At 29.5% G+C, this 20,942-nt stretch overlaps 1 protein-coding gene across 1 annotated transcript; it reads left to right on the forward strand.

Moving 5' to 3' along the window:
* Positions 1-8,095: 8,095 nt before the first annotated feature.
* On the forward strand, positions 8,096-19,904 carry LOC137811914 (MADS-box transcription factor 23-like). Its single transcript, XM_068613774.1, has 9 exons — positions 8,096-8,195; positions 8,363-8,589; positions 10,213-10,291; positions 11,245-11,297; positions 18,348-18,447; positions 18,550-18,591; positions 18,678-18,758; positions 18,951-19,105; positions 19,570-19,904. The coding sequence occupies exons 2-8, from the start codon at positions 8,408-8,410 to the stop codon at positions 19,062-19,064; spliced, it is 651 nt and encodes a 216-aa protein (XP_068469875.1). The 5' UTR covers positions 8,096-8,195; positions 8,363-8,407; the 3' UTR covers positions 19,065-19,105; positions 19,570-19,904.
* The last annotated feature ends 1,038 nt before the right edge of the window (positions 19,905-20,942 follow it).

Consider the following 20,942-nt stretch of genomic DNA (forward strand, 5'->3'; position numbering starts at 1 on the left):
TAATATTTAATATTTGTCTTATATTAATTATAAAATAAAGAATAAATAAATTTGATGGAAATGGATATATTCATTTACACAATGACTTAATTGTGATATATGGTGATCGAAGAATTTTACGTTTATTGTTGATAGTGAGTAAAAAAAAATTAGGTTAACAAAGCGAGATTAATATCTAATTTATCATATTAAAATTTAAAACAAAATAAAAAACCCGTTATACTTTATATATATATATATATATATATATATATATATATATTCAAAGCCAGCTATAGTATCTGCATATCACGTGCATACTCTGATAAATAAATGACACATGACAGGATCCTCGTACTATACAAATTAAGCCATTAAAAATATCATACCAGTTAATTAATTATCTAACCACCAACAACCCTATCTTTTAATTTTTTTATGGTATGTAATATATAATATAAAGTGTTGTATATATATTTGATACTTTCAAAGTGTAAGAAATATTAGGAGAGACTTATGAGCCAATTTTTCAACCTAAACACAATGTGTTTATTGGTCCTTCTCATTTTATACTATTTATTTATTCAGTTCTATTGAATTTTAATATTCTTCTTTTTTTCAAGTATAGTTTTTTTTACAGTACTTTTTGAGAAAAATAATTTTTTAACTATGAATTCTTTAATAGTGTTCTTTACTTGCATCATCATTCACCTTAACATGACATGTCACATGAACTTCTACCAAGAAAACTTTGGATACAAGGGTGATTCATTGATCAATCATAAATTTTATTGTAGTTGTCTTAACTGATTATTAATACTTGGTAGATTCAATGGAAGAAAAATCATAAATATATTTATTAATGATTATGAGCCAACATACAACATAATAACTCATCACCTTCAATTTCAAGTCTTTCTATTAATAAATTTATAGGTCTTTCTGTTATTGTGAAACTCCAACTCACATTTTAATGATATATGAGTTTTTCATAAAACTTTCTACATATATACTCCAAGTTGTTATAGCTTGTTTTTAAAGGATGGAGTACCTCTATACTCGCATTTAATATATTTTTTTTTTAATAAAAAAAATACTTATAAGTTCAATAATTGTCTCTCCCAAAGTAGAACATAAGTATCCAGAATTCCAGAATATGTGTTGGATTTATAAAATCAAAGAAAAATTTGAGTAATGAAAGTTTCAATAATGGATTAAGAAGCTTTCAACCAAGTAAGAACAAATAAAACATTATAAAAAAATTATTAAATAAAAATTTATTTTAAAGATAAAAATAATTATATTAATTAAATTAGATATTATTTTACAAATTTTAAAAAATATGATAATTATATATCTAATACATAAAATTGAAAGAAAACAAAAGAAGAAAAAGGGAGAACAAACATATAATGAACTTCTCTCCTTCTCATTAGTATATACTATGGTTGTACATTTAACAGATAAAATTGTAAAATTATTTTCTCTTTCTAGTGTGTATACATAAAATAGTTATGATATTGAGAATGTTGTATTGTAATTTTTAAATATAATTAACGGTAAAATATGAGTATGAAAGATGTAAAAAATGAAGAAATTTTTGTTATATATTATTTATAAATAATTTATAATTTAATGTTATTTTTTATTTTAATAATTAATTATTTTTTGAAACATTTAACATCTATTGAGTGTTGGGACGACACATTATTTTTTTGTTTTAATTTTTGTTTACATGAAGATTCAAGATAGTAATTCCATGTCGTTATATAAGTAACAAATTGTTTATATATAAAAAAAAATCACTTGAGGATAATTTATAGATAATATATATAACAAATGGAGCGTTCATATTATTTTGATGCCAATTTCAATTCCAATGCGTAGAATGAAACATAGTGATATATTGGAGCATGGTCGTTGTAGTTAATAAAACCAAGCCTTTATTTGGTTGCATTCCTTAAGTACAGATATTCGTTGGTCGTTTAATTTAAGGAAACAAACCTATCATCCTTGGTATAAGCGTGCTTTAAAAATATTTACTTTATTTTTATCTATTTCTATTCATATTTTAATTTTATTCATCATATTTTTAATTTTTATTCATCATATTTTTAATATTTTTTTTTCTTTTTACCAACCACAGTACACCGGCTTTTAGCTAAAGATAGGAGCAGTTTTAAGGAATTACTTTTCAATCCTTTTTGTACGCGCGTCACTCTTTTTTTACAATAAATTTTATAAGACTTTCTTTGTCTTTAGTTTGCATTTTTTTTTGTGTTCTCTACTAACTAAAATAGAGACTAAGTTTTCTTGATTTGAGTAAAAAAAATACTAAATCTAATTAAACTCTATCTCTTAAGCTAACATTTCAACACGTAAATCCAATCAATAAAATATTTTTTATTTAATCGGGTCAAGTATACTTATTTATCATCTCAATATATGATAGAAGTAAAAAAATAAGAAACTATTATGTGAATAAAATTTACATATTGTAAACAGTTATTATGTGAAGATTTAACCTTATACCGTATCATTTATAGTGTTTAAAATGATAAAAAAATAAATAAAAATTATATAATAATATATTTCTTTATGTAACATTAAATATTACTTTATACAGTATCTATTTTGTTTTTCACCTGTGACTAGAGCACGTAATAGAAAAATGAGTTTATTCTTAAATGAGATGGTGGATCAATGAATTTGAAATGGTTGAGGTAGTATTTCAAGTTCCAATACTTAATTATGGGATTGAAAGGAGCCACATGAAATTGTCTTAATTAGTGTTATACTTTTATATAATAGCAGTCATTAACTATTTCCAATTTGGGAAACCTTATTGAATCCGAAACAAGTGATTCCTATTTTAGATACGACAAAGTGGTTTTTGTGGCAGTGAAACAAAAAGTTGCCCACTCCATCGCATGTGAGGTGTGTTGTGTTCTTTAACGTTATTGGCAGATTCTCAGAGTTGCAGCTGAATCTACCACAACCCACCTTGATTTGTGTTGCACCTCCAATTAGATCGATTGTTGAGCCAACTGATGAAGGAAATATAATTCTTTTTTGCATACTCTACCTGCAACTTTAAAAATTAAAAACAAACACTTTCTTTAATGATTTTATTTATTTATTTAGGTTAAGTTATGGATTCTTGAATTATTTGACATTTTTAATTAGATCTTTATAAATAATTTTTTCAATTGGGTTTCTGAACTTGTATTTATTTTCTTAATTAGGTTTTTGTCGTTAATTAATTGCAGGGACTTGACTAAAAATATAAGTTAAAAATGTAGTTTTAAAATATAATTAAAAATTATGCATGCATATTAATTTAAACTAAAAATATCATTATACAATGAAATATATAGCTGGGTGCACATGTGGCTAATTAATTATGAAGCTTTCTAAAGAACATCATTAGCTTATGCAACCAATAACTACACCTAATTAATATTGACTTACAATGTTGCACTCAGCTTTTTCACTCATGATCAATATAATAATATTATTAATTACCCTAAAACTGCACACAGACAGCTTGCAAATCATGTAAAAAATATTATAATAAGAAAATAACGCGATGATAAAATGGATCTAATGAACAATAGAAGAGACAAGAAAGCAGCATGTTTTATATGTAGTATTATACATACTTCTTTTTATTCACTAACATATTTAAAGTTTGCTTTATTTTTTTTATTATTGTGAGGTTTAATTTTTTTGGAAAATAATATTTAAGTATTTTAAACTTAATTTATTTTGTAATTAGACACTTTGAATCTTTGTTGTTATGAGAAATACAGTTGAAGTTTGTAACTAATTAATTGAATAAAACGATGGAGGTGAAGAGTGAAAAAAAAGAAAACAATAATCGTTTTTCTAAAATACCAACCAAACTAAAAGTTTTTTTGAGCCCCTCTTAATGATTTATGATCATTTATAACTAAGTTCAGACTAATCTTGAAATCCTTATTATATGGATCGTTTCATTTATGAATGCAATATGTGTCTAATTATTATGTTAATCCATCAAATGAAAGAAAAATTCAAATAGAGACATTAAAATTCTATAAAAAGGCCTAATTTAAAAAAAAAACTATTTATACGAGATAATTTATAAACACTTGTGAATGTGTCTAGTATATGTGCCTAAAATGGAGGTGAACGTGCAATCATAGTTTGTGTAAATATATATGTTAGCATTGGATGATAAGGTTTTAATAGTATGAAGTTGTTTCTTCACCCAGATGGAAGATCACATCCTAGATTCCTAGTCACTAATACTCTGTTTGCATCCGGATGAACACTGTTCACGCGGATGGATTATCAGGAAAATATATTGTTTGTATGAGCTGATTAGCACGAAAATGAGAGCATGGAAAGGCAATGAATAGGAAAAGAGATTCTTCTGTATTGTGCTCGGATTACTGAAGAAACACACTTGTCCAGACTTATTACATTCTCACTCATCTCAATATTAATATTTTCTATTAACAGATACTCTCCAAGTAATTTATGTGAAGAATTTTAATTTTTTTTTTTTTTTTAAACTAATCCAATCCAGTTTGATAAAATACCATTAATATTATTAATAAAAAAATATAGTCATTTATATAAAATAAAAATTTTATATAATAATAATATTAATGTTATTAATTATAAAAAATAAATATATAAATAAATTAATAAATTTTTAATTATAAAAGTAAATTTACTAAACTTATATTTTACACATTTTAAAAAAAAAATTCACAACCATCACATCATGCACAAACCTCAATAAACTTTCCACACAAATCCATTCTAATATACCTTAATCCAAACAACCTCACTTTTTTTATACTTTCATCTCAAATCACTCCAAATCTCCTTCCTCAAATTCTCTCCCAAATCCAAACACACCCTAAGAAATCTTAATAAACTGTTCACCCAAAAATCAAGGGAAGAAGGAGTGAAGTAAGTGAGAAGATGTATGCACATCAACACAGAAGTTGTCTTATCCGAGGTGTAAATGATGTTTTTAATCCCAGTTTTTGTACGCCAGGGAAATCCACGAAAGCCATGACGACATCCATGTTCAATTAATGTTCATACGAGAATGACCTCATTATAATATTATATTCATTTAAAATCAAATTCCTTTAACATTTTAGTTAGCTGTGACCACCAAAACAGCTTAGCTGATCAAAGCTGAGATTGAAATGCTTCTATCACTTCTCCACCATTACACTCCATTAATTTACTTTTCAGTTTTAATTACTAGAAAAGCTTTATTATTAGTTAAAAATAAAATATTTATTCATCAAACAAGTACCTGCATATTATTAATACATAATTCTATAGTGGTATGAATTTTTAACATATATATATATATATATAATCTATACAGATTTTTTTTAGGAAAATTAATATTTACAAACATCAAAAAAATTAATAAAAATAAAATATATAATTCATCTGCTCACTCAGGAACCTACCTTTTTATGTGTAGTCTCATCTGTTCCATATAAAATATATGATCATCACAAATAATGAAAATAAAACACAACAAATAATAGGATGAGCTAACGGTAAAAGAATTGTTATATAATTTCAATTTCAATTAACAAACATAAAGTCATCGACTCATACATTTTCTCAAAAATTATCAAGTATTTATCATAATTCATCATTCACATCACTTATATCAGACTTCTACTCATCAATATACTCAGACATTTGACTCTACTTCTGAAAGACATGTGCATTGATTTAGACTCAATAATTTGCATATGTGATACTCCCTCACTGTGAATCCACGCAACTATGTGAATAAATAATCTCAATATTATATCACCTAGTATGACATGGTTAATTCATATGACCCGAAATACCAGAATATATTTCAAACCGCAGACAAAACCATATGAATCTCCTTCAACTCTCAACACTCGATAATCTTCATATATGTGATTCCAATATATCAAGAGAATCAGGATACATCATTCTAGACGAATCCATAGTCAATGCACATCATAAATAATCTCAACACGGTATTTCCTTTCTTAAAAGTATTATGTCTGGATTAAGATTCATATTTCACATCTCAATTTTCACACCATTAAATCATATCAAAGATTAAAACTTCAAACAAACCAACAATTTATCCAAAATTTAAATAAACACATAAAACTAAAGAAATTTCAATCAAATATATAATTAAAATTTACATAAAAATAATTAAAATAATAATAATAAAATGGAAACACAAAGGAAAATATTAAAATTTAAGTTTTTTTAAAACTTTTTTTTAACTTGAGCGAAAATAATCTCGCAATACAAAAAATTGTCAAAGTGGTATCTTTCAAGTTTCCTTCAAAATTTCAATATCAAATTTGTTTCTTTACAAAATATAATGAATCAAAATAGATACCACTTTACTCAGATTTATTCAAGTACTCTCATTGACCTATTAAGTCAATCTATACATACATATACATATACAAACAATCATATACATATATATATACATTTAAATATACATACATATACTTATAGTTATACCATCTATCATATGGCTACACCGTTTTTAATCACTATGTATTATGTATTAGTGTAATATATCGAACAATTTTATTAATAGTTATTTTTTTTTTGAAAAATCGTGAACAATTACTTTAATAAAAAAAATAACTACATTTTTTCCACTCACCAAATTCAAAAAGAATTTCCCTTCTTAATATTTATTATCATTTCAAAACTAAAAACGGTTAAACTGGGATATAATTGGAGCTAAACCAGAATAAATAAAATTATTTTAATATATTAAAATATACAAAATAATATTAAAAATATAATATCATAGTTTCATAACACTAAAAACTAAAATAGAACATATATTTATGAGTTTAGAATCCATATAAAAGTTAAAACAAATTAGATGTATTAATTTCAATGATATACATCCATATCTATTACTATTAATAATAAGTTTATATGTAGAATAAAAAAATTAAAATTTTAAGTTGATTTCTATTTTCTATAAAACTAAAATTAAAAGTTATTAATTTTAACTAACCAAATTTTTATTAATTTGACCAGTTTTTGGATCAATTTTATCGATTTAAGTCCGATTTGAGTTGTTTGATATTAATTTTGCGTATCACCAAATGGAAGGACCAATTCCTAATCAAATGGGTTAAGGAAATGAAGTGGTAATATAAACAATGTTTAGAGATTAAGTGGATTCTAATTAATTTATAATATAGGTTAGGATTCCAATACGAAAATAATAAATAATATGCAAAGAATAAACAATTTCAGACACCACACACCCTCTGCCACGTCATTGATTGAAACGAGCAATCATTTTTCGAAACGTGTCTATCAGATCTGTATCACTCCACCTTATTCTTCATTCCCCATTTTCATTTGTTCAGGCTTTTCAACTTCATTTATAACAAGATTAATAGTAGAATACGCAATATAAAAGTATAATTAAAATGAAAATTAAATTCATAAATACTCTAAAATATAATTTATCAATAAAATTAAATAATGAAAAAACATATAAAAAATCTTATCAACATATCCATAATTATATTATTTTACTTTTATCAACTATTTCAACACATAATTCTGTAAATACTTACAATTTAATAACTCTCAATTATTGAATACCAACTTTTTTTTTGCAAGTCAAGTATATTATATTGAATAAAGTAAATTAATATTTTATTTATAAGTAAAATATTATTTCATTGGGATTATTTTACAAGGTCACATAACTAAAAATGACCCTAATTATGTTTTGTTCAGGTTCTTTTTTGTTGCGTTCACATGTTTAGTTTTGTGTCAAAATCCCAAGACTTGGGGTGAAACCTGAAAGTCAAAAGTTCTGTACATTAACAACAATTTTTTATTGGATGCAACATGAAAAATAGTTGGTTCTTTCTTTGTTTTTTTTTTTTAGTTTTTGACTTCTTTTTTGTAAGAAAATGGTATAAATTCAAATTACAAAATTCTGAGCAAACTTAGATTAATATATTAATTTTCTTCTGTTAATTGCACTGGTTGAGTTGGCCCCACTCTCTGAAACCTCATCACACTGAAACCGTCTTGAGTCCTACAAAAACCACTTTTCACTTTCCCTATAAATCTCTGAAATTGCATCACTATCTTCTTCTAGCTCCTCTTCCAGATTTCCTTTTCCATCCCATAACTTTCGAGTAAGTTACCTATTTGGTTATACATTCTTTCGTCTGAACTATTTATAACATATTTATTACTACTAATAATGTTTTCTCTTACCTCATTTATATCTCTTTTTTTTTTCATTTCTCACTTTCTTTAATCTTATTCAACATTTCTGATTTTTTTTCTTCCGTTTTTGAAGAACACTTTGAGGAAGAACCCTATGTTTTGACTTTGTTTGAAAAAGATGGGGAGAGGAAAGATCGTGATTCAAAGGATTGACAATTCGACTAGCCGGCAAGTGACGTTTTCCAAGAGAAGAAGTGGATTGGTGAAGAAAGCTAGAGAGCTATCTATTCTGTGTGATGCAGAAGTTGGATTAATTGTCTTCTCCAGCACTGACAAGCTTTATGACTATGCTAGCTCAAGGTGCCATTAATTTCTTCTCTCTTCTTTCCATTCTTTTTTACTTTACTCATTCATTTTGTGTTCTTTATAATTAGTTTTGGGGGAGTGAACTTTTTTTAGGTGATTAATCAATTAAATATACATTTATGCATATACTGTGAATCTAGGAAATTACTGTTCTTCTGCTTGCATTCTATTAATATAATAAAATACTCAAAAAAATTAATACGTCTAAAAGAGAAGAACCATTATCTGGGAAATTGCTAGAAAAACCTCATGGCATGGGGTTACATATACAGTATTTATCCGGGGATATAGTTTTATAAACACAGAAATGCTGAAACCTTTTCCTTTCATTTTCTTCAAGTGGCCACGATACATTTTATTATAAATTAACTTTTGAAATTCTAGAGGACAAGTTCTTTATATTGTATAAGTTAGTAAGCTGCATGGTATTGCAATCTCATCAATCTGTTTCTGAATCCAAGTAACAGTTTTGCTGTTTTTCTGACTTTCTCATCAATTTGTTGCTTTCTTTTCTATATTTCTTATATCCTTTTGTTGTACAATCTTAGGATTATAAATGTGTATAGTTTTTATATTTTGTACGCATTGCAAATAATATTTGTGTGTGCTTTTCCTGCATAAATCCATATATAATTTCAACATGATTATCATAGCAAAACTACTTAATGCCCTCTAAAGTTTCTATGGTGTTGAGTTCAAGGAACTTGATTATTACCCACACTCATGTTTTCGATTGTCCTAGTTATTGCTGACTTTCACTATATTAAATTTCAGTCTCAAGCTTTTGTTGCTTTGTCTCCATTTTGATCCATGTATATGCAGATTTCCCATGTCAACCCATCTTTTCGTGGCTGGTTTCTGTTTCAAAACTTTTCCATATATTATATTAGAACTGTTTCAGCATAGATCAGCATCATCTTAAGTTATACTTCGATACATTAGCTCTATTTTTTGCCCGTTTGTTCATGCGTTAGTACTGTTTTAGCTTATGTTTCTACAACCTTAGGACTCCGTTTTATTATATTTTCTTTCTTCTTTTTGCTGATAAAAGAAAAATTTCTTTTATTCTGCATTCTATTTTCAACAGCTTAATTTGACGCTGCTGAAATATGTCTAAGGCATATAATCTGTTAGGCCTTAGCACTTCCTTTTATGTTACAGATAGAAAAATGGTTTCACATCCATTGATTCAAATAGATTTAGTGAAGCCTGTCTTTGATACTCACTGGTTTATATCCCATACTTGGTTTCATTACAAAACAAATGTTGTTTACTAACACACAAAGTAAATTCTTTGGGTTGCTTTCGTTAAAATAACTTCTAGCTGCTATAAATTATAATTAATATAAATATTACCAAAAAATACTTACAATATACTGTATATATAATTTGAGGAACTAAAAGAATATATGAATATTATAACAACAAAATTATGTATTAAGTAATATAATTCCTTTCCAAGTAAATTGACGTAGAGCTTTATAATTCATGGAACATACAATATCAATTTTGTGTAATGCTAGTTAGAATGGTATTGATAGAAGTAGTGTTTTTAAGGATTTACAGATATAGATGAACAGGATCATGTTCCCATCTCATCAATATACTTTTCTGCAGCTTGAAATCTGTTATTGATCGCTATAACAAGTTCAAAGAGGACCCTCATCAGTTAATGAACCCTGCTTTAGAAATCAAGGTAAAAGCCGTGCCTCATTACTCCTCCGTTTATGTTTACTCAATCGATTTCTTGAATTTAGTTATATATAGCAACTATGTATTAATTGGAAGATTTTCTGAAACTGTAATCAACTTGAACTTAGTCTAAATGTTGATTATATCAATAACCCGTGGTCCTTGTTGTTTCAATGATTTCACACTAGTAATTAATGTCAATTATGGGAAAGACTATACCGGTTAATGCAATAACTTGCAAGCCTCGAAACTATACGGTAGATTTCACCAGGTTCAAGAGACTTTTAATTTATAGCTTGCTTAAGTATCTCTCGTGTTTCTCAATCCATGATCCTTTTGTTATGTTTTTTTTCTCCTTGACAATAATAAAATATTATTATTATTTTATTTTCTTTTACCAAACAATCTCTCTCTCTCTCTCTCTCTCTCTCTCTCTATATATATATATATATATATATATATATATATATATTTCTTTTCTATTACCTAAAAAATTATCTGGCAATAAAACTGTAATGATGAAGTGATGAAGAGAGAATTAAAAGATATATTGTAGGAAAGATATTTCAGATCGAAAATATGTTCCAAGAACCCATATCAGTTGATGGAAATTATATCATTTTTAATAATGACTTAAACCATCATTATTTCACATATGATCATAGTCCGGTTCTTAATTGTTTTTTATATTCTCATAATCTTTTATTGGTAAAACTTTAACAATTAGATAATAGTATAAGCTTAATGACTATGTATTAAAGTGATGTGTTACACAAATTAGGTACATATAAAGTTATAAGTGTAGCTACAACTTACTATTTGATATAGTTTTTTAGCACTCAACAAGATGAGAAAAATAAATAAATGTGAATATAACTCAAGCTTTGACAGGTACAAATATTTTATAATCATTAACATATGTTTGATATCTATATTGCTATTGATTTGTTTTGGCAGGGAGAAGTAGCAAGTTTAAGGCAACAAGTGCAGTACATGCAAAAATGTAACAGGTAAAAAGTTAAACAGCTAGCAGTTATGTAATGTTTGTAGAAGTAAGTAAAAAATGATGAAACTTGTGAGTTATATTCAGTAAATTCATTTGGGAAAATTAAAGCAAATAAGAGGGTTGAAATGTTGAACTCGACTATAAAAGAAAAATAGATAATTATAAGAATTTCTATAAAATTCATAACCTCATATCATATAACATTTAAGAATTTACCGAAAAAACCAACAACCTATACTGGACATCTATAATCTATCTGATGAAGAAAATAAACAAAATAAACAACAGTTTGTTTTGGCATATTAGCATGATTAACCCTTGCATGGAATTGAATAGTTACAATACAAACACGTAAAAACAAAATAATAACAAGCTTAAAATGCACAAAGAAATAATTATAGCTTATCTATACATATTCAAAACAAGCAACCCCAAATCACCACCAAACATATTGACTATTATTACACAAAGATAAAATTATCACAATCTATCTTGGTTTTTTCTGATCAACCGTAAATAATATATGGATGTGAACCAGTTTAAGGGTGATCCAATCCATATACAAAGGAACAAAAACAACCTAACACCTACCAGACAACTATTAAAAAACGAATCCTGTCAAAAACAACTGCCGACAACAAACTAAAGCGGAGAAAGACAGATCAAAAGATCAAGACACTAATCAGAAAAAGAAAAACAAGTAGAGGAGAATTTAGAAGTGATCAAAGACCAAACATTCAATTGGGCTAAAACAAAGATCTCAGAATAATCCAAAACTTTACCTTTAAAAATAATCTTATTCCTAAGACTCCAAATCTCACTAACCACCGCAATTCAAATATTCTTCATCCCTAAGTTGACCGACTCAGGAGCATTACACAACCTGAACTGCAAAAAATGAGAGTAATCGTGAAGGGGGGCAACTGACAAGATCCCTAACCACATAAAACAAAGATTCCACACCAACCAGGTTATTCTATAGTAAAAAAACAAATTATTTGACTCCTCCTCTTTTACCCTACAAAAGTAGCAAACGCTTTTGATCGCAATTCCATGTCTAAGTAAATTAGCCTTAGTAGCAAGCCTATTTTCCAGCACCCTCCAAACGGTAACCTGAGCTGATGAAAAAGCCTTAATCCTCCAAAATAATTTAAATATCCTCTACCAATCCCCTCATGAACACCTCTTAAAGTCCCGTAAGCTGCATTAAATGAGAACTCTTGCAACTTATCATCTTTCCAAACCCAACTATCAACTTTCTCAAAGACAAGGCACGAGTCATGCACTACCTCGAGAAGTTGTCTAACCTAGACCTTCTCTCGATCAAAAAGGCTCCTTCTCCACACCAAAGACCACTCCCAAACACTGTTTTCCCAAAACCCACACCAACTCAATGACACATCTTTCTCGACACAGAGAGAAAAAAAACTTGGAAACTTATTCTTCAAGGAATCATTACCTACCCACCGGTCCTCCCAAAACTTGATAGACTTCCCATTGCCAACTTCCCACTTTAAGCAGTCTCCGAAGTTACTACCCCATTTCTCCAGCTTCCAGATCAACATCAAATCTTTCCACCAAAGGGGTGCATTGTAGATACACCTGCCCTCCTTAAGATTTCTCCAACCTCCATATTTAGAGTCTAAAACCTCCTTCCTCAAACCTCCCTCATTAGACCCCAACCGCCAAATCCATTTACCCAGTAAAGCCACATTGAAATCCTTAATATTAACTACTCCAAGTTCGCCACCTTCCCGAGACTCACAAACCTTTTCCCATGAAACCCAAGTGATTCCTCCATTCAGAACCCCATCTCCATAGAAAGTTCCTTTGAATACACATCACAATAGTAGGCAACATAAACATTGACATGTAAACAACAAAATAGACGAAATAACTGACTTAATGAGACAAATCCTTCCAGCCATAGACAAATTTCTACCTTTCCATCTTCCCAATCTGGATTTGATTCTAGCCACCACTCCATCCCAAAACGCTTCCCTCTTGTGACACCCCCCAATAGGCAACCCCAGATATTTGAAAGGGACTTTCATTATCTTGTAGTTAAGAATAGTCGCAAAATTTTGGATAGAAAACGCATCAAACCCCACCCCACCAATACTGCTTTTCAAGAAATTGACCTTCAAACCCGAAGCCAACTCAAAACAATTTAGCATTGTCCTAATGTTGAACACACTTTTAGAATTCGCATGACAAAAAAACAAAATGTCATCTGCAAATTGAAGCATATTAACTCAAACCTTCTTATTCCCGATCTCCAGACTGTTTAGCCCTCCAAGCTCATCAACATTCCTAGAGACTCCTGCTAGACCTTCAACCACAATAAGAAACAAGAAAGGAATGAGAGGATCACATTGTTTCAAACCCTTCAACAGAGAAAATTCCTTGTTTGGGCTCCCATTAACAAGAACGGATAACGAAACAGATTCAATGCAAGCTTTAATCCAAAGGATCCACTTATCAAAAAAACCAAACCTTCCTAACATGTAATAGATAAAATCCCACTTAACAAATTCGTAGGCCTTCTCGTAATCAACCTTGAAGAAAACGCAGCTCTTCTTTGTCCTCTTAACCTCCTCAAACACCTCATTGGCGACGAGAACACTATCCATTAAATCCTTTCCTTCGAGAAAGGCTGATTGTCTAGAATCAATGACCTTACATAACACCTTTTTCAACCTAAGAGAAAGTAGTTTTGATATAATCTTGTACATACATCCGACTAGAGAAATGGGTTTGAAATCACCAAGGGACTGAGGGTTATCAGACTTGAGAACCAAACAAATAAAGGAAGCATTTGACACCCTAGGCCAAGAACCAGAGACAACAAAATCCTTTACAGCCAAACAAATGTCATTCTTAATCAAATCCCAACTATGTTTAATGAAACTAAAATTAAAACCATCCGGACTAGGGCTCTTCGAACTATCACAATTCCAAACCGCATTCTTAATTTCTTCTTTAGAAAATGAACCAACCAACATCTCATTATCTGAATCAGAGATAGAGTTAAAAAATACGTTGTCCAACCTAACCTGAGGCCCAATAACTCCTTCAAATCTATTCTTGAAAAAATCTCTGACTTTTTCCTTCACCACATCCTTGTCATCACACCAGTAGCCGTTAATGAACATGCCATTAAAGTTATTCCTTACCCTTCTCCTTGCAACAATCGAATGAAAGTATTTAGTATTTAGATCACCTTGTTGTAACCACTTGTGACGAGCTTTCTGAAAATATACAGCTTCTTGCTTGAATAAATTCTTGTTTTGTTCTGCCAACAGAAACCTCCTCTCCTCCCTACCTACCTCATCAAGAGCGCCTTCATCATCCCGAGCATCCAAAATATGAATCTTCTTTTTTAAGTCCTCCCCAAGAGCATTGACATTCCCAAAGATGTCTCGATTCCAAGCTTTTAAATCCTACTTTAATATTTTCAATTTTTCCTTAAAACGAACAACCCTCTTCCAACCACATCATAATTAGTCCATTTGTCACGCACGATTTCGTTGAATCTATCGTCCTTCTGCCAAATGTCCAGGCTTCTAAATGGTTTTGGTCCTCAATCAAAGCACTCATCTTTAAAGACGAAGGTGCAATGCAATGACTTGACACCGATCTACTATAAACAAAATGTTTACTATTTGGCCAAATTTTCAACCAATCCTTGGAAATCATGACCCTATCAATTCTGCTTCTCACAGAACCATCTGATTTATACCAAGTAAATTTCCTGCCAATCATTGGGATATCCAACAACTCTGACCTTTCAATAAAATTATTAAACTCCCAATTTTCTTTGCTATAATCTGACACATAAACAAAACTTTTTCTATCTTGTTGTATTTCTACGTTTATGAAAGATTTGGTTTAATGCAACCTGGATTGTTGATTGGTTGTTACAAAAAGAGAAAAGCAAGTATAATATACAAAACATGATAATATTAAAAAAAATAGGTCATTCACATGTTGTGATAGCTAAAACTTGACATTCTTTCCATGAGCTTTGTAGGTTGTTTCTTTTATTTTCATGAAACAAGTGAGTCTTCTATAAATACACAATATACATATATGAGGCTTTTGAGTTTGTAGACAAGTTGCCCAATCTGAGTCACTCAAGGCTTTGAGTTGGATGATGTTGTTACTACCACTACTAGAAAATTGTTGAATAGTGACCGAAATCAGTGATTGAAAAATATGGTCACTATTAGTAACCAAATTAGTGACCGAAAAATGTGATTACTATCGGTGACAAGAAGTTATTTTTATGATTTAATGACCGAAATAGTGACTACATTTTTAGTCACAGAAAATCAACCACCAATTAAAACAGTGACCGAGTTATACTTGGAAGAATCATTATCATTGAGCTTAGTTGCTTAAGATTTCACTTATTGATAACAAAAAAGCAAGCAAAAGACACAAGGTAGTAGTTTTTTCTACAAAAGAAAAAGTGGCAATGAAATCCAAGCCTTCAAGTTGAGTATATTCCTTGGCTACAAGGCGTACTTTATAGTTCTTTACGGTTCCATCTTACCTATGTTTCACCTTGCAGACCCACTGATAACCAATAATAGACTTATTAGGTGGGAGATCACTAGGGATCCAGGTTTGGTTTGCTTCAAAAGCAACAATCTCTCCATTCATAGATTTTATCTAGCAATCATCTTTAGAAGCATCTTCATGTTTTCTTGGCTCATGATTGAAGGATATATGTATTTCTAAAAGCAGTAGATAGGCAATTATATGAGACAAAAGATTATATAGGATATTGATTACCTCAACAACTATGGAGGAAAAAAAGTTATTATTTATTTTGAAATATTCAAGAAACGTTCGAGGCCTGTGAGTGCGTGAATGTCGAAAATGCATCATGGACTCATTATTATCATAATTATCATCATGAAATTTATCTTGATTTTTTAAAACAACACTTTCATAACTTTGAGAGTAATTTTCTATTGTAGGTAAAGATATGATATTACAATGTGTTTGCATTATCATTTTGAAGATAATTATGGGAAATAATTCTCATGAAAGATAACATGAAGATAAATTTCAATTTTATGATTCTTGAGATTAAGAAACATATATCCTTTTGCGTTAGGTTTAAAACCAAAGACTCCATGAGAAGCTCGACTATTTAACTTTTTCCATGAGTAGTGAGGGTATTGGCATAAAACAGACAACCAAAGATACGTAAAGTAGATATATTACAACTTTCCAAACTAAGCAAAGACGTGGGAATACAATTAATCAAATATATTACATGTAAATTGACAAAACACCAGAAACTCATAGGCAAGTTGGATTGAAATAACAACACAAGTTATATTCAAAATGTAATGATGCTTGAATTCAACGATGCCATTTTGTTTAGGTGGCTCGACTCATGTAATTTGGTGAATTATACCTTTAGAGGAAAACTATTGTTGCATAGAAAACTCTTTGCAATTACTAGTACGAATAGTTTGAATAATGCAATCAAATTAATTTTCAATTTGTGTGATGAAGCTTGTTATGTAATTATGAGTCACCTATCATAAGAAATATCCAAGTGTATCAAGTGCAACAATCTACTATAGTAAGAAAAAATTGTGTCCATGCATTGAAGCTGTAGAACATGACCCCATATATCTATATGAAGCAAAGCAAAAGGTCTCAAAGCATGTGAATCACTCAATGAGAAAGGGAGTTTTTTTTTTTGTTCGGCTTGATGATAGGTATCACATATATAATCTTGATCAGAAGACATGTAAGGATAACACTTTTTATTTCATTTAGTTTTTCAATGGAGGGATGTCCTATTTGGTAATGCCAAAGGTCAATATTTCTAACAACACAATTAGGTTTAGCAGTTACATCGGAAAGAACAGTTTGTACAAAAGGATGTTGTATAACATGTTCACTGAGAATGTATAATACAATTATCATATCAACTATATCAAACTTCTTTTTTTGATTTTGCATCCTGTATAATTCAACATTTTGAAGAAAATATCAACTCATATTGGAGAGAAGAAATGAGTTTTGATATTGAGATTAGATTAAAACGTGCAAGAATATATAAGCCATCAGTGAGATGAAAATACTTATTGATTCTAACAGTCCCAAAGTGAGTGGTAGAAACTTGTTTTTGGGAAGATTGTCAATAATCACTTTAATAGAATAATAAGAGATAAGGAGGTATACACGTGATTAGTGGCTCCATAATCCATAATCCAAATAGTTTTAGTATTTTTACATTCGTTACCGATAGGAGAATCATGTTGAATGGACAATGTAGACATGAAACCAACTCGATTTAGCCGACCTTATACATATTTGTGGAGAGGGGGAGGAAATCACGTCCCATCTCTTTTGTACATGCAAAGTTGTGTGACGTGTCTGGTCTAAATGTCATGAGTGGGTGGGACAAACATAGTTAGTGCATCGGGAGCCAAAACTGTAGTTTTCACAGTTTAGATTGATTGAGGAGAGCGAAGTTGTAATCGAATCTGGTCGAGTGTGTGGATAGCAGTTATAGGAGGACTGTGGAAGCACAAAAATAGATAGATCTTCAGGAACGGGCACATAGATCTCTCGGAGATTTTTTCGATGGCGCAGTTGAAGGTCTGGTCTTGGGTGACATCGAATGTACGCTCAACTTGCTTTTCTTATTCTGATTGGTGTCTCGAACCGTTGGTTTGTATGAGATCCATCAAGAAATATAAAGGATAGCGGTGAGAAGAGGAATACAAGTTTTATTTAAGGGTAAAGGATGTAACCTGTTCGTTCTGTTTTTGACCTTTTGTATAAGGATTGTGGTATTCTTAAAATACCTCCTATTATTTATTCTGTTTTTTCGATAAAAATAAATAAATTATCAACTCCACTTCAGTAAAAAAAAGACTTAGAAACCATAATATTATTTGTTAAAAGAACTTTGGTGTAATAGTTTGATTCTTATAAAATATCACATTTAATAGGAAGAACAAGGTTTTAAAAAATATAGGAAGAATGATATTCCATACTTTATTGTTGGAAAGTGCAGGCAAATGATGGGCGAAGAACTTTCTGGTTTGGGTATTAAGGAGTTGGGGAATCTGGAAAATCGACTGGAAAAGAGTTTGAAGGGTGTTCGCGTGAAAAAGGTATCATTGTTCAAAGTCAAAGCAAACCAAAGCTAGCTCCTCCCTTTCATGGTAAATGCGTGAGTCTTACATGATCACTTACTATTTTTGTTACCTGTGCAGGATCAAATCCTGATTGATGAGGTCAAAGAACTACACCAAAAGGTTTCATGAATCAGGTTTTGTTCCTTAAAATGATTCGTAGTATTCCAACAAATTTCTGACTGCTAATTTAATCGATGCTATTGTAGGGAACCCTAGCCTATCAAGAAAATGTAGAACTTCATAGAAAGATAAATCTCATACGCGAGGACAATGAAAAACTACAAAAGGTATACAAAAACTCATTCTCTATATTTACAAATCGTTCATAGTTTCATTTATATATGCCTATAAGATTGTATATGAAATATCCTTGACACGCACAACACAAAAAGCAGAGGGAGAGGACATCATGTTTATTGCACTGTTTATCTAGAACTTTCAAGTTTTATTTTAACCTTAACAAATAATTTGGATTTCAGATGATTGAAGCAAAAGGTAGAAAGGAAGGTGCTGCAACCTCCAATCCTCTTTCCACTATCACTTATGGTTATGACATATTTTCTCCTATAAGTCTCAAGCTAAGCCAGCCATAGCCTCAACACAGGGAATCACCAGCCAAAACAATGCAACTGGGGTAATCCTCAAACTATTTCCTCTTTGGTCTATAAACATGTTCATGGTTTCGAGTAATATAAACATACTAACTTTCGGTTTTAGATTTTCTAGCTTAGGTTTTATCTTGTGTTTTTTCTGAATTCTTAAAAGTGAACACCAAGGATTTAAAGTGTAGTTCCAGATTCATTGTAAGAAAAATATAACTTGTGCTGCCGCAGTTATTTCTGCATGTAGTCCTGGAGAGTCTAAAACTCTTGATGTCATTTTTTCAACACATAAATGTGTTGTGGGCCAAGTGCTAAGAAGATTTTGAACAAAAGCCACCTTAGTGTTTAACATGATAATACCAGAAATTTAAAGTAGTTGTAAAATATCAGTAAACACATTAAACAGAATCTTTTATTGGTATTAGCATCTTTTTAGAGATAAAAACATGTTTAATCTATTCGTAATTTCCTTTACTAATCATCTAAAGTGCACCAGATTGAGCTGCACATAGCAAGAAGTGTTCCAAAAGTTGTGATGGTGATGATTTCTGACAAGCTGCCAAGACTTGGTCCCAATGGTTGTACAATGTATAGATGTACATCGCAATAGACTATCTATCCAGAAGCATGACACATATAATAGTTACTCTGTAACATCAATGCAATAAAGATCATGTTATCATTTGTGATCAGTGTTTTTGTATAATGTCTATGTATTTGTCATCAATTGAATGCAAATCTGAGCATAATCCCTGGGGCCTATCTATGTTAAAAACCTCAGAAAGAAAACCAAGCAAAATTAATTCTTGTGTTTCTGCTCTTTCATTAAAAGAGACTAAATTTCATTTTCTAATTTTCTAAAATAGACCATATAATATATCTGCATTTCAAAATTCTACTTAATTTAGATTGTCTTCATTCCAAAGGGAAAAACAAAAGAAAATGATGTCTTCTTGGGGGTGGCGAAAGATAAATCATATAAAGTATATTGAAAAAAAAAATGGCCAAGGATTAGTTATATTAGAAAAATATTGAAAATGATTTTATTTAGAAAATTAAGTTGGTCAATATTTGGTTTAGGATTCTATGAAATATTAACATTGCAACATTTCTCTTAAGAAATATTACCTAATTGTGCAAATTAATAATACTTTTTAACAAATATGCATCCTCAATAAAAGAAATGAAAATCAAATACTTTTAAAATATATTTTAAAAATAATTGAAAAAAATAATAATATTGACTTAACAGCACAGTACCATGCCCCACTTTATTTCGATAAAAAATATTGAAAAGACACTTATTGAAACAAAATTTATTAGCGTGTTAGATTAAATTAGTACAAGACTCATGAACAAACTCTTGTGATCCAAATAATAATATAAACATAACTTTTTTATTATTTGATTCTCATGGTCTTTTATCATTTAGTTATTTCAAACTAAATTGTAGACAACTAAGAAAAGAAAAATTGTTTTGTTCATGAAGAGAGTTGCTTACATTTAGAAAAAAACAAGCAAATATTTTATTGCACAAAGTTCAATATGGTACTGCTTGATAAATATTTATTACTAAAATATTGAAGATAACATGCTTGTTCTTTTGATATGATATGAATTGGATAGAATAGTTGAATCTCACCCACTCCTTAATTATTTATGTTTTTATGTTTGAGGTTGGTGCATTTCGATCCTTGTGAACACAACCACGAGACTTATGATACATTTATTTTATAATACATTTAGTGTTATATTTTATTTTATTCTGAGTGTGTTAATCTTTTTCAACATATATATTATTTTAAAATTGAGAATAAATACTTTTAATGATACTTTTGTTGTTGGTATACATTACCTAAATGTTTAAAT

Source organism: Phaseolus vulgaris, chromosome 2 (assembly GCF_000499845.2).
Source record: "Phaseolus vulgaris cultivar G19833 chromosome 2, P. vulgaris v2.0, whole genome shotgun sequence".
NCBI lineage: Eukaryota > Viridiplantae > Streptophyta > Magnoliopsida > Fabales > Fabaceae > Phaseolus > Phaseolus vulgaris.